Source organism: Mugil cephalus, chromosome 6, assembly GCF_022458985.1.
Source record: "Mugil cephalus isolate CIBA_MC_2020 chromosome 6, CIBA_Mcephalus_1.1, whole genome shotgun sequence".
Lineage (NCBI taxonomy): Eukaryota > Metazoa > Chordata > Actinopteri > Mugiliformes > Mugilidae > Mugil > Mugil cephalus.
Genome location: NC_061775.1, coordinates 24685359 through 24699286, shown reverse-complemented (window position 1 = coordinate 24699286; position 13928 = coordinate 24685359). Strand labels below are relative to the sequence as shown.

Here is a 13928-nt window from a genome sequence, read left to right as displayed (position 1 = left end):
TCCAGTTTGTTTGTAGGAGCTGAATGTCACTTAACTGCTTTTCAGGAAGCTGCTGCATATCCAAGAGGAGAAACTTTATCTGACCACACAGCTCCCCGGCCGCTCGCTGCCACAGATCGACTCCTTGGCATGGTCCGAGTGTCCCGTCCCTCGTACATCTGTGAAGCTGAAACCGTGCAGCTTTATGTTCGGATGCAAATGTCTGTCTCTTTAAATGTTTCCCCAAATCGTGTTTCCATCTTGTGGTTTTACTTCCAGGTGTCTCGATGGACCACGCTTACACAAAGCATCAGCTGAAACATCTTAAATAATACAACCAAGGAAAAATGTCTGGTTAATAAATTGATCAGGCATAACATTATGACCAATCAACAACATTTTGAACTTCTTTTAACTTAGATAGATTATGTGTCTACTCCACTGTGAGCCAAGGTGGTGAAATCTCGTTTAATGTGCTCCGATGGTGGGTTTGTTGAATCACAATAAAGCAAGACTAAGTCTAACGTGCTGGGTGACGTACGTAGTGGAGAGCTTCCCTTTTGTTAAATTTAAAGGGATAGTTTGGCATTTCGGGGAGTTTCTGACATTCTGTAAGTAGCTGAATACTTAGCTTAGCATTACAGAAACATCACAAACATGTCCATATGTTAAAGAATCAACCTACAAACGCCTCTAAATTTTTTTTTTTTTTTTTTAGTTGTTCCTGGACTATTTTTTTGTGTGTCTGTGTCAGGCTGCATCCTGCTGGGGATGGCTGCTGCTGCCAGGGACTTCCTCTGAAATGTGAGTCATCTGACTTCATGACATTTTCTTACCAGATACTTTTGGTTTTCTTTAGACTCAAGAACACTCACACACTTTATCAACGAGTGTCATTGCTGTGGGGTGGAGGGGGTGGGGTGGGGGCGAGGGGTGGGGGTGGGGACAGTGGGGGGGGTCTAGGTGGATGGTACATGTCTAAAGAACATCCGCATCCCAGAACACTGAGGCGGGACGGTCAATGTTATTTGACGTTCCCCTGTGAGTGGTCATAATGTTATGCCTGATCAGTCTATGTCAACTTAGGCGAGAAAGAAACACTGAAAGTGGGTCAAATTTGACCAAGAGCACCACAGAAAGGTTCAATTCCCTTCTTCCCCATTCTGACACCCCAGCAGATAACCATGTCAAAATGCACGGAGTTCCTGCCATGTGATTGGCTGACGAGATGAATGGGGAACCAAAAAAGGTGACCAGTGATGTTCTGCTATTTCAGACGGCGTCATCAATGAGCCTTCATTGGTAAGGCCTTCATGCTCCAATTTATTTGGAAGTCCAGTGGCTGATGTGGCACCGCAACCTTTTTGAGGCAGTCATGAACTTTTAACTTGTACACTTGTATTTCAACAGCCTCCTCTATAATAAACAGCTGGATACAGACATTGATATTAGCCATGTCGTTGTCATGGGAACATCAAGCTGTTCTCGTGAGGTGTGAGGGTACCAGTTATTTTAGCCACGCTTGTGCATAATAAAGTGCGTATTTGCTTTTGTTTTTTTTTTCTGGTTATTTCAAATAACCTCTAATATTTCTCTCCAAGCAAAAGCAAAAGTATCATTCCTGTCTATGTGGTCTGACAAAGGTCTCGCAGTTTCATATCGCTGCTGAGAGCATTACTATCGCACACAGCACACTTCCTGTCAAACAGTCAAGCGTAGACTGTTGAAATTTTTTTTTCTTTTTTTTTTTTTTATAATTTTCCACTATTACATAATGCTAATGTCACAACAGTTCCTCTGAAAACATCCAAAAGCCGGTGTTATACAGTAGGCCCGGTGAAAGGGGGATGTTGCAGACGGCCGGGGGAAATTCTGCTGTTGTCAACGCAGTGTGGAAAAGACACAGAGCGGATGTTGCTTCTTTGAAAGACAAAAGGTCAAACGGAAGGCAGCCCTCTGAATTTCACATGTGAGACAGGTGGTTAAAGCAGAAAACTCACTGGTTCATATATTAAATGTCCGGCTCTGTATTTACTAAGGAAGACAGTGTTGTACGAGAACCAGGCCAGTTTGAGAGCTTGTGTTTCCTGGCCAGTCGCTACCGTGGCAACAAAGTCTCACGCCACTTGATGAAATATTCTTTTTCATCTCATTGCTCTTGATTTTGGTCACGGCTTGGTTGGATTTTGGGGAACGAAAACTCTCTGTCAGTTTCAGGAAAAAACGATTATGGTTTTGGTTCAAACACGTGGTTCAGGCATTCCTGGAAGCTGAACTACGCGCCACATTCAGAGCTGTGTGAGAACAAAAGAGGGACCGGGCTGGGTGCGCTGTGCACTTTAGGGCCGGGTATCGCTTCTGATTTCGTTGGGTCGATCGTTTCGATTCCAACTCCCAAGGTCGAGATTCGATTATGTCGAATGTCAGAGATGTTTCCGTTTTGAGAATTGAGATTTTCATTCAATTGAGATTTGATTGCCGCTTCTTGCATTTGACTTTGCTTTCGTCCAACTCCTCTCCGATCAGCTTTCAGGCCTGACGATGCTCCTGTCAAGTTTTAGATGCAAATCTCTTGTTGCGCAGTATCAAGAGACTAGTCGTGCGAAAACCAGAAACTTCTGGTGAGAGGATGCAGGAAGTGGCATTTGTTTTAAAGGAAAAAGTATGGATTTAAATCCAGAGGGAGGCACACACAACCAAAAAAGCAGTGTCACAGATATCAAACAGGGGGTTCTGGATGAATTCACTTTTGTGTAATTGTCTGAGGTTTCCACATAACAAGAATCTGAAAATAAGCCACTGCAGTTTTGTCAAAGGTGTCAAAAAAGACACTATTGTGAAAGCCCTAAAAAGTTTAAACATGTCTGCGTCTGAAGTGGCTTTCGTTATGACTGTTCCATGAACTGTAAAAGGCAGGTAATGTAACACTGTTGTTTACATTTCAGTGTAATTTGCTACATCGACATTTCCCCTCAGTAATTTGCCTACGCAGTCTGTGATCGGTTCAGTGTAACACCTTTGGAACAGCTCTTTTTACGGTACACAGGTTGTGCGATCTTGCTTTAAGAGAATCTACAACACCATCGGTAAATGGGTCTAAAAATATCTCTCCACGTGGTGTGAAGACAATGATTGTAAAGACTTTCAGTTAATATCTGTCCATCAGCTTCCGGATGTCTGAGGACTATCTTTGTTTTAGTTTTTTTTTTTTTAACTGCAGTGCGTCAATGGCCGTTTGGTTTTGATTTGCACGCTTCCACTGGGTTTTGTCTTCCTCAGTCCAGCTGTGGACGGTGCGATCTGAGGGTTTCTGTGAATCGTGCCGGACCAGATAAGTGGTCAGAGCGCTTTGCTTAAGGCACATGAAATATACTGGAAAGGGGATTAAAATAGAAACGATAAAAGAAAGAGAAAAAAACAAAACAAAGCAAAACAAATGGTGATAAAGTGACCTGATTCGTGGAAAAGAAACTGGCCTCAAGGTTTAATTTATATGGAACAGCAGCAATAGTTCATGGATGTTACCTCAAGGCTTTTTTTTTCATGCCCTGGTCTTCGAATCATTTCGTTAAGGCCACACACTCATAATTAAAAACAGACTGAAGTGGGAGTCATGTATGTTAAGAGATTTGCATGATTTTACATAAAGTTTCAGCTAAGGATAAAAAGTTGTTGTGCATGATCACAAAGAAAACAACAACGAACAACTGGATCTGTTCAAAGTCTCCGTTAGAGAAGGAATGGGAGGCCATGGACATGATGAGTTTAAAAAAGGTGGCCTTTAGGTTGTAATTTGGAGTCCATTCATGATATTCCTTTGTTGCATATGAAGCTTGTCTTCAGGGATGATTTGTTTCCTTGTTTTATTATGTTGAATGCCTGTTTGTGAGTGTTTATACGTGTGTGTATGTGTGTATATGTATATGTATCTATGTAAGTGCAGCTACTGGTAAAAAAAATATTTGATTCAACTTTATGGGCAACACTGCATTTAGCAACTGCCATTAATGGACAGAATACTTGAGTTCACAAAAAATTGAATAACCTGCACGTAGAAATGATAAAAAACCTATATAGGTCAATAGATTACGTATAATAGACTAATTTCTATTTGTTTATTATACGTAATTGATTGGCCCATATAGAGACATGCAGGACTGGAGCCTATCCCAGGCTAACCCAGGCTAACCTGTCCAGGTTGGACAGGTTGCCATAGCTATCTCAAGGCTAAACCAAAACAAAGAGACAAACAACCATTCACACCTATTGAGCCTATTGGTGTCACCTATTGTCTATTGAGAATCACCAGTTAACCTAACGAGTCTGACGTTGGAGCACCGTAAACTCTGCACAGCACGGCCCCGGCCGGCCAGCGGCTTCAAACCCAGGCGTCAGAGCTAACCACTGACAACACTGTGTCATCCATAAACATAAAAATAAAAGAGGAAATGTTTAAATAAAAAAAAAAGTGCAACAAAATGTCTTCAAAATCAGAAAGGTTGATACATAGTAACATAGGTCAAGTGAAGCTTTAAAAATGCAAATATCCACAGGATTAATAGGAACAAGAAAAAGAAGCACAAAAAAGCAACAAAAAAAGACAAAAAAAGGACCAGAATGATAAAAAATAAAAAACTATAGCAGCAAAGCACAACAAAATCTACAATCCAGTAGTGCACAAATGAATGTAATAGGTGTGCTAGTGAATGAAAGTGACTGGTCTGGCATAGCAGCATTGCAAAACAGTCATATAAAAACAACCGTGTCACAGAATTAGGACAAAATATTAATAATTAACAATTCAAATGTATCCACAATGCTGCAGAGTGCAGTTGGAATTCATTCCACAAGTGTGCGTGACCTGTGATAAAACATACATATAGCATTACAGTAGGTGAGTCGCGTCATACCTGTTGTTATCTCAGCTATCTGTGTTTCTATAAATAAACCGTCTGTTGGTTCGGTTTAGATCTTCCCACAGACTAACGTAAGCCAAGCAGCTTGGCCACAATTATTTTGTGCAAGCGCCATGTCGGAAGTGTTCTGCCCTGCATTTCCTTTCCTGTTTTTTTTTTTTCTATTGTTATTCTGTGTTGTAACCAAAGGGCGCAGCTATGATCAGTGACCCACCTCTTTCAGCTGATTGAGTAAAAACTCATGTAGGCCTATTCCGGTTGTCTGTGCACACAGCACAAAGCAGTATTCTTCCATCTAAACTCATGCAAAAAAAAAAAAAAAAAAAAAGTGGGGGACCATGTATTTTACTGACTGGAAGACAACATTGTAAAATCGTCCACAAATGGCCACAAGTAATAAAAGGTCGATCTTGAGGTCTCTAAAGTAAATAAATGAAATCATCTTAGATTTGTTGGATGAGGGTAAGTGCACTCTGCGTACGCTTTACACAGTCTGACTCAGCAGGTGTGGATCACTGAGGTAAACTGTGTGACCGTGTCACAATTTTTCCATTCTCACGGTGCCTTTCGTTTTCATTGAGAAACGACATCGAGTGTGCAGTTACTGAAAGGCTGACATGATGGGAACATGTTGACACAGAAAGGTTTAATAAGCCGGATGGTAGGCCGCTTGCAGAAGGTCTGTCGGGAAGACTTCTAAATTCTAATAATTAATCTTTTTCTCAACCAGTTTGAGGATGGCATCGGGTTCTTCTAATTCATCTGTGAAAAACAGAGCATAGAGCAATAATACACCAGTCAGCCATAACATTATGACTGTTGTTTTGTGGGGGGCCTTTGGGGCCCATGGGAGGGGCCTCTGTGGATCATACCACAGATACTGGACCAGTTTGTGTTGTTTTTGAGTTTTTTGTGTGTGTGTCTGTATCAGGCTGCATCCTGTGTCTTTGCTATCTAGCTGTCTGGTCTAGGTGGGTGCTACATGTCTACTAGTTGGAAACACTTGGTGTCAACAAAACTACGATCTATTTTATCAGTTTCATCAAATCTGAACATTAAGATACAGAAATACTTGATCAACTAATCCACATGATTCCAGAGAGACCAGCTGTCGCATGTCGGACGGTTTGCAGTTCTTCCCAGCAGAGACGTGGACTCGAGTCAATGCGACTGTGACTTGAGTCGACTCGAGTCGCTGTTTTGTGACTTGACTTGACAACAAATAAAAACCTGAAGAGCTATTATTTTAGCTGGTAGACTAGGAACTTCCTAGCTGGAAGAGCTACTATTTTAGTTGGTAATTTCAGCTAAAGGCTAGGAAGTTCCTAGCCTACCAGCTAAAATAGTAGCTCCTCTGGTTTCCACTTGTTAATGATGAATACAGACTTCTGCCATCTGATGTAATGAGGAGTTATTTCCTCTCATGCAGGCGCAGTATTTATGTGCCAGCCAGTTGTTGGGGTTGTAATTGCTGGTTTTGGACACAGGTGACGTTTTTGGTGCATCCAAAAACCCACTTTCCGCAAAATCAATGGAGCGATCACGATGACACTGTCGACACAGTCTCTTTGCATTTTTGGAACTTTCTCATGCCATCATGTGAAAGTACCATTCACTCAAGCATGTCATATCAGGGGCGTTGGTCGCCTAAGAGGTCGAGGCCCAACCTCGCACGTGCATCTGTTGTGGCTCCGCTAGATCAGGGCTGGAAAGTTTGAACTGATCCCACTTCAACATTCTTCTAACCACAAACATACCAGTATAGCCAACAGTGAGATTCCTGAGGGAATTCTAAAAGCACCGCACCGCACCCACATTGAAATAAAAGACCACTCAATCACATTCACTGTCTCAGTAAAATTCCCATTAGCATGTTCATGTATGTTGTAGGTCGTCAAACAGGAGGAACTTTGTCACGTTGATTTACACTAGGGACGGTTTGCACGGGCATCAGAAACACAGACTTGCTTAGTTGCAGCACTTCCCCACTTACTTCCTGTCTCTTTTAACGTTACACCTTCTTTATATGACTCAGTTTCATTTTCTGTGTGCATGTTTTCTTAGCTTACAAAATATCCTTGATTGTTCTGCGTACAAACCCCTTGATCATAAGAAGTGAACGGAAGACATCTCTGACTCAATCTGAATTAAATGTCGGTTTAAATGGCTCCTATTCCTGCAGAGATTCTCTAAAATCTGGTGTTCAAAATCTTTTCTCTGTACAAGCTGATGTATCAGTGCTGTTCGGATTTATATTTTTGTTTTTTTTCCCCATGAGCTGTGAACGCACCCCAAAATATGTAGGTCAGCTCCTCCCTGGTCCAGGCCTTCTTATCAGCCTGAGATATTTAAAACACCTGTGGCTTCAGGACTGTAGCTCTGTAGCTATTTACCTTCTCCCTGACCCTGAGTTGAGTGAACTGTGGCCTGCCCGTTGTCTGCCTGCTTGGTGTCTGTGTTTTCTGCCAGAGGACATCATAAGTTCCAGACTGCCACAAGTGTTGTGTGTTGTTTGCCTCCAATCCTGTTGCGCCTCCCCTGGAGTGACCACCTAGCCACAGTTATCATCTCAGGACATCTGACCATGAGGGCAAAACTTTTTTTTCCCTGTGGTAGTGACTGTTTCATTTCTTTAGTGGAGCTGGTAGTTGGTTCGTGTTGGAGACTTGGCACCTTAGTGTGGTTTCCCTCAGTGTGTAGTGGTAAGAGCACCTTTTTTTTTTTTTTTTTAGAACATCTGCTTGCCGTGAGTCACTGATTATTGCTGTGTGCACCCATGTGATGGTGAGTTGCATGCCTGGGATACCCCCCTACCCCACCTAGGTAGATTGCCTCCCCACTGCTTCTCGGATTGTGTGGTTTTAGTGTGGTCTAGTGTGTTAATACAGTTTGTCAAAATGAACACTGTAAAATGTCACATGTGAGGTTGTGCTGAAAAGAATGAAATCAAACAAGGCAACAAGGTCAAGAGGGTTAATTAAATAATAAATAACAGTATAATAACTTTGTATTCTTTTGGAACCATGTCTCTGTCTTCAGTTTCAAACTTTGTCTGTTTTAACCATACAATTAGACATTTAAAATATTTCGTGGGGTGAGACTCCTCAGGTGGGTGTTCAGCTGTGGCGGCTTGTATACAGGAGATCTTTTCCCCTTAGATCTGCCACACTGGCAACTCATTACTTTGAGTTTTAAAATCGTGCTTCCTTCGCCTGAGGATGGTGGTAAAATTCATTAAGTTTAAATCACTTTAGCCATTAAAAAGAAAGGCTTTCCTCTCCTTTACTGTGCAACTAAGTACTGAACAGTATGCAGTAAAGCCTCAGATTATCAGTAGGACGATGTAACGGGATGGAAATTGCAAAGGCGTGATATGTTTTTAGAAGTACCTGTAAAGCAATGAGGCTCTGTAGCACACAATAATCCGCTATATAGGCATCAAGATGTGGCCACAAATGGAACATTATGTGACTTATCTTTTCTTTTACTGCCGAAGACTCTTATTTGAAAAGTCCCAGGTTGTCCAGGGTAGTTTCAATCGCTCTCTTTCAATTTCTGTTTGATATGATTCACTTTATATGTGTTCCTTGTTTTGTTGTTTTTTTCTTTGTCTTCTTTTACAGAAAACATGTAATGGGGAACTTTATAGAAAAAGTAGAAGGGGATGTCTGGGTTTTTTTGTGTTTGTTTGTTTGTTTTTTGGCTTATTTCTCAAAATTAAGATTTCTCATAACATTGAAGCAAAAATCCCTACATGACGGAAATAGAGATGACACCTTAACTGATGATATTTGAAAATTTGTTATATAGACATATACAGAAAGTGTAGACATCTCTCAGACAGACAGACAGACAGACAGACAGACATATGAAAATAACTTTTGTTCCTAATTTGTCCACTGTTTTACTAAGATTAGTGGACAGAATAAAGGAGAGTTTATTAAATGCAAACTAATTTACGTGTTCTTCTTTGCACTAAAACAAATGGTAAAAGTCTGGAGTCGTCGTTACTTATAGGTTATTCTACTGTTATGTTACTTATTGAGAATGAGTTCGTCACCCCTGGTGTATAGCATGCTAACGGCTGTCTCTCTCTCTTTCCTCCTCCCCTCCTCCTCCCACATCTTCTTGTGAGTGTCTCTGGCCTGGAGTTGTGTGTTTTTCTAACCTGTGGAGGCCTGTTGTCCTGGTCCTCATCAACCTGCCCAGTCGTCATGGCCTGCAGTTATCCACTCCTACACCAATGCACAATCCTCCAACCTGCCTCAGCTCCACTTATATTCAGTCATTATGGCGACTAACTCACTAACTCAGAGCCGTATGCCCCTATGCTCTTGTTTGTGTTCACTTTCAAACAGTTATATCTTGTGGTTGTATCACAATCGCGTTCTGAATGTATGCTGCCGCTAGATGTTTTTATTCTTTTTCTGTCTCTACCTGGCCAGTCTCTACTAAGCAGATGTGTCCCTCCATATGAGTTTTCGTCCTGTTATTTTTTCCTTGCCACTGTCTCCTACATGCTTGCTCTGAGGGTTTCAAACAGGATTTTGTAAAGCGTCTTGAGACAATTCGTGTTGTTATTGACGGTACTATATGTAGATATTGTGTATCGTATATAGTGACATATATAACATGTGCTGTAATATACATAAAGCATTAAATATACAATACTTCGCACAATCAACCCAGAAGTCAAAAAAACTTTCTTTCACTCTGGAATTTTACAGCTGTGAGTCATTAACAACAGTAGCTCAGTCTGTTAGTCGCTGTCTGTACACCTATCCAATTGGCATTTGGATACCTGTACCAGCATGCCTCCAGCGTCACTGGTATCACTCCTTACCTTCGAGGTTAAAAGTAGGACCAGGTGGAAACTGCGCTATTTACACTCATCACAGCAGCAGAGTAGTAGATCTCCTCAGAGGACCTCACCAGGGATGTTAAAATGCCAAAGCTTTTGTTCTCAAAGATTCGTTTTTACGAAATTAAGGGTCTAATCCCGAACGTGAAGCGGCCCAGGAGGTAAGTGAGACAGATGTTTTACACTGAATAATGATTCGAGCGAGATGGGCAGGTTTCTCCTTAGTACAGCTAGTAAAGTTTAGCTTGATTTGTTTTGCAGGATTGACATTGTGCTTAATCGAAAGAGGCGTACGAAGGATGTCCAGTGCTTCTCAGAGCCAAAGCTAAATGAGACATATTCTTCAAACCTTAGGTAGTATACTGTACATTGTACTGTACTGTGCTCATTTCAATCTGTAAACCATTGGAATGGAGATTAATAATTAAATTCGGTTTTATTCCAGCTGGCCGAATGACCACAAACTCCACTTGACTCTGGAAAAAGTGCTAAAGGATAAAAGTAAGACGTCCACTCACAGATTTCACCTTCATGATCTTTCTGATGGATTTTAAACACTGAATAATCACACATATATATATATATCTTATTTTTCGTGTCTCCACAGAATACTTCGCAGCGTTCCGCTCTTTTCTGAAGTCTGAGTTCAGTGAGGAAAACATTGAGTTCTGGCTCGCGTGTGAAGAATTCAGGGCGACCGCCTCGCCAGACGACCTTCGCTGGAAAGCAGAGAACATCTACCAGGAGTTCATCCAGCCCACAGCATGCAGAGAGGTCAGTTTGACAGAAACACCGTGGAGTGGACGCTGGTTCATCCGCGCAGCTCATCCGCACAGTTAAATAAGAGGAACTTGATCTCAAATGCAAAGTCCATTTTCCCACGTTGATATTACAGAACAGTGGGGAAAGTAGCATTGCATCAACACAACACAGCAAGAAGTGCAGGAGGGAGTTGAATGAGTAAGCGTCAAAGAGGGATGAAGCAATATGGATGCTTACTTAATGTCATAATTTCCACTGCGTACATTTCTCCAGCTTTAAACCTTGTTACAGAAAGCTCAGCTGTAGGCCATTCGAATATTCCTAATCCGTTTAGAGACAAACATCTGGATACTCAAAAAACAAACAAACAAAAAAAAAAAAAAAAAAAAAAAAAAACAGGACACATTTACATTCAGCAACAAATCAGGCGTAACATTATGACCACTAACAGGAGAAGTCGACAACATCGACCACCTGGTGTCAATTCAGTGTTCTTCTGCAAAACCTTTGGACCTGACATTTATTAGTGTGGATGTTACTAAGACATGTAGGCGCCACCTAGACCAGACCAGACCAGACCAGACAACCCCACCCTATAGCAATGGCACTCCCCCCCCCATTAATGACATTCTGTGGTCACATATCACAGGAAACCTTCAGGACCATTCTCTGATGAACTGTTTTGGAAGGGAGACCTACACAATATTAGGAACGCGGTCATAATTATAAGTCTGATTGGTGTACATTCCCCTTTTTATGACAGCATATAACAAGGATCTGGGCAATTTGCAAGCTAACTGGAACTACCCTCAAGGGTAAGGCCAGAAGTACTCCACAGACCACAGCTTGACTCTGATAGGACTATATCTAGAGGCATGAGAAACGAACGTGTACAACTGTGACGGTCAATGACAATAACACTGTGGTTGAAGGATTGTCCCAAGGTACAAACTCCTGGTGTAGATCTTTACCGAAAAGCATCTAAAATGTACTAATGTAAAATGGAAGGCAGACCTAACAATTATAACATCTTCTCACATCTGACAGTTCCGAAAATGTCAGACAACGTCATTTGCCAGTCTTTATGTTCTATAACCGCTTGTCCTCTGAAATTTAGAATCAATAATTAACCTAACAAGCTTGTCTTTGGATGGTGGGAGGAAGCCGGAGTACGTGGCTGTGTTAGACCTGTTATAGCCTGGCAACCTCTTGCCCAGTGGCAGCTGCGATAGGCTCCAGTCTCCACTGTGACCCTCCAGTGGACAAGTGGCTCCAGAAAATTAATGAATGAATGCATTTTACAGTGCTTAAACCCAAAACCCCTTGAGCAAGCACTATTTTTAGGAAATGAAAATAGGAAGAAGAAAAAAAAACATCATCATCTGGACACAAGATTTTTCTTGAGATAAGAATTTTCTCTACTTGCGGTCCTCAAAAGTTTGGACAAGATGTTTGATTCGGAGAGAAATTCTTAATTATTAAACCAATTGTGACAACAGAAGGAGAAAAGATCCTTAAATTCTATATTATGACTAGTACTGAGTGTAAAACAGACCTGAAACTAACCCAATAAGTGCACACTTGTTATTTATTCCACCCTAATTCTACATTACATTCACCGAATTTCCTCATCATTTCTTCCTTAGATCAACGTCGACCACCATGTGCGGCAGAAGATCAAGAAGTCGCTGGAGAAGCCGAGTCGATTCTGCTTCGACGAGGCCCAGAAACAAGTTTTCCTGCTGATGGAGAGAGACTCTTGCCCGAGATTCTTGCACTCAGATGCCTACCTGAGCCTGAGGCGTAAGTCCAGGACTCTGTGGTACATTTAGCTTTAGGAGGAAGCTGTTGTCCACCTTAAAGCGCAAAGACAAACCCCAGCTTGTTTAAACCTTTGTGTTTGGCTGAACTGGAAAAAAAAAAGCTATCTGACGCTGTACGAGAAGCGAAGCTCGGATCGAAACCGTTTTCTTTTTGAGGAAAATGAACCTAGCACTAGCTGTAAACCCAAACTGAGACACAGTTTTCAACCACGTGCAATGAAGTGGATAAAAATAAAGCAGGGGACCATTAGAGAGAAGTAACGTGAGTGGATTTATACGTGTGGAGGAGAGAGGATGCCTTTGTGTCAGTGATTTAAATGGCTGGGAAGAGTTCAGGAAGAGTTTCAAATGTGCTGTATGTGTTAACTGAAAGTTAAAGTAAGTTGAAGTGCAAGGACTGATAAATAAACAGGTTCTGATACGTGTAATGATTCAGTTTCGTTGATTAATCTTGCATGATTAATCTTGACCAGCTACCTACTTCTGCAAAGCCCAAGAGGTCAATCATACTTTTTTGTCTCTAACTATTCTTATTTTCTGACTCTTTCCATATAGTCAGGGTTTATATTTATTTGACTAACTGACTAACTGGAGACATGAGGATCGGCATGAGTCAAAAAAAATATATTAAAAAAGGAAGTTTTCCACAGCTCCCACAACAAGGGGATTCTGTTCTTGGTCACATGTTGGCTATCTCCTCTAATTAGGTGCAGGTATGACTCAACGCACCAGCAACGGGGTTTACCAAACTGGAAAAAAGTAACCCCTCTGTAACCCTTGATCCCACTCTGTTCTGTAAATGGCCGTATTCCTAAAGGTTGTGCCTTAAAAAGGAGTAGCGAGGCAGCTAATAATAACTCGGGGGGCTTAAACGACAACACTGCAGTCGTCAGACAACCTGATGCGTAACAGATCGGCCTGAACGTGTGCTGCCTTGTTATGGGAATAATCTCATCAGACAATGATGGGGGAGCTCCACTAGAGGAAACTCGACTTTCAAACGAGGAAAAAATAAATGTATATGAAAAGATTAAGGCTCACTGTGTAGTATAGAAATTCTATATTTTACATTTTGTATTTTCATAATACTCTAATTTACTAGAAAACAAATGATTATGGAATGACTGAAAATTATTTTTATAGTTAAATCTTCTGGATTAAACAGTGTTACTGCTCTTCTTTTGTCATTTTTTTTTTACTAAATGTAATGTACCTGCACTAACACACAAAATACACTTACAATACAACATGATTTAAGGTATATGAAATATACACTGATCAGGCATAACATTGTGACCGCTGACAGGAGAAGTAAACGACATTGGACCTTTTGGACCTGGCATTCATTTGTATGAATGTTACTTAGACATGTAGCACCCACTTAGACCAGACCAGGCTCCCCATAGCAATGACACTATCATCCCAGCAGAACATAAAAAGCCACATAAAAATGCTTTAGGATCAACCCAAAAAAGCATCAAGAACAGCACAAGGTGCTGACCTGGCCTCCACATTCACTAAATCCCAAACTGCTCAAGTATCTGTTGGATGATCCACAGAGGCAGCTACCCTCAATCCATGGGACCC

The 13928-nt window shown here is 41.3% G+C and overlaps 1 protein-coding gene across 2 annotated transcripts; it reads left to right on the top strand.

The window, feature by feature from the left end:
• The first annotated feature begins 9745 nt into the window (after nucleotides 1-9745).
• Nucleotides 9746-13517, top strand: si:ch211-117l17.6 (regulator of G-protein signaling 1). Of its 2 annotated transcripts, XM_047586201.1 has the most exons (5): nucleotides 9746-9917; nucleotides 10018-10110; nucleotides 10202-10257; nucleotides 10364-10530; nucleotides 12165-13517. In XM_047586201.1, the coding sequence occupies exons 1-5, from the start codon at nucleotides 9841-9843 to the stop codon at nucleotides 12348-12350; spliced, it is 579 nt and encodes a 192-aa protein (XP_047442157.1). In that variant the 5' UTR covers nucleotides 9746-9840; the 3' UTR covers nucleotides 12351-13517. The 2 variants fall into 2 exon arrangements, with proteins under 2 accessions (XP_047442157.1, XP_047442158.1); XM_047586202.1 differs by lacking the exon at nucleotides 10018-10110 and having other exon boundaries at nucleotides 9750-9917.
• The last annotated feature ends 411 nt before the right edge of the window (nucleotides 13518-13928 follow it).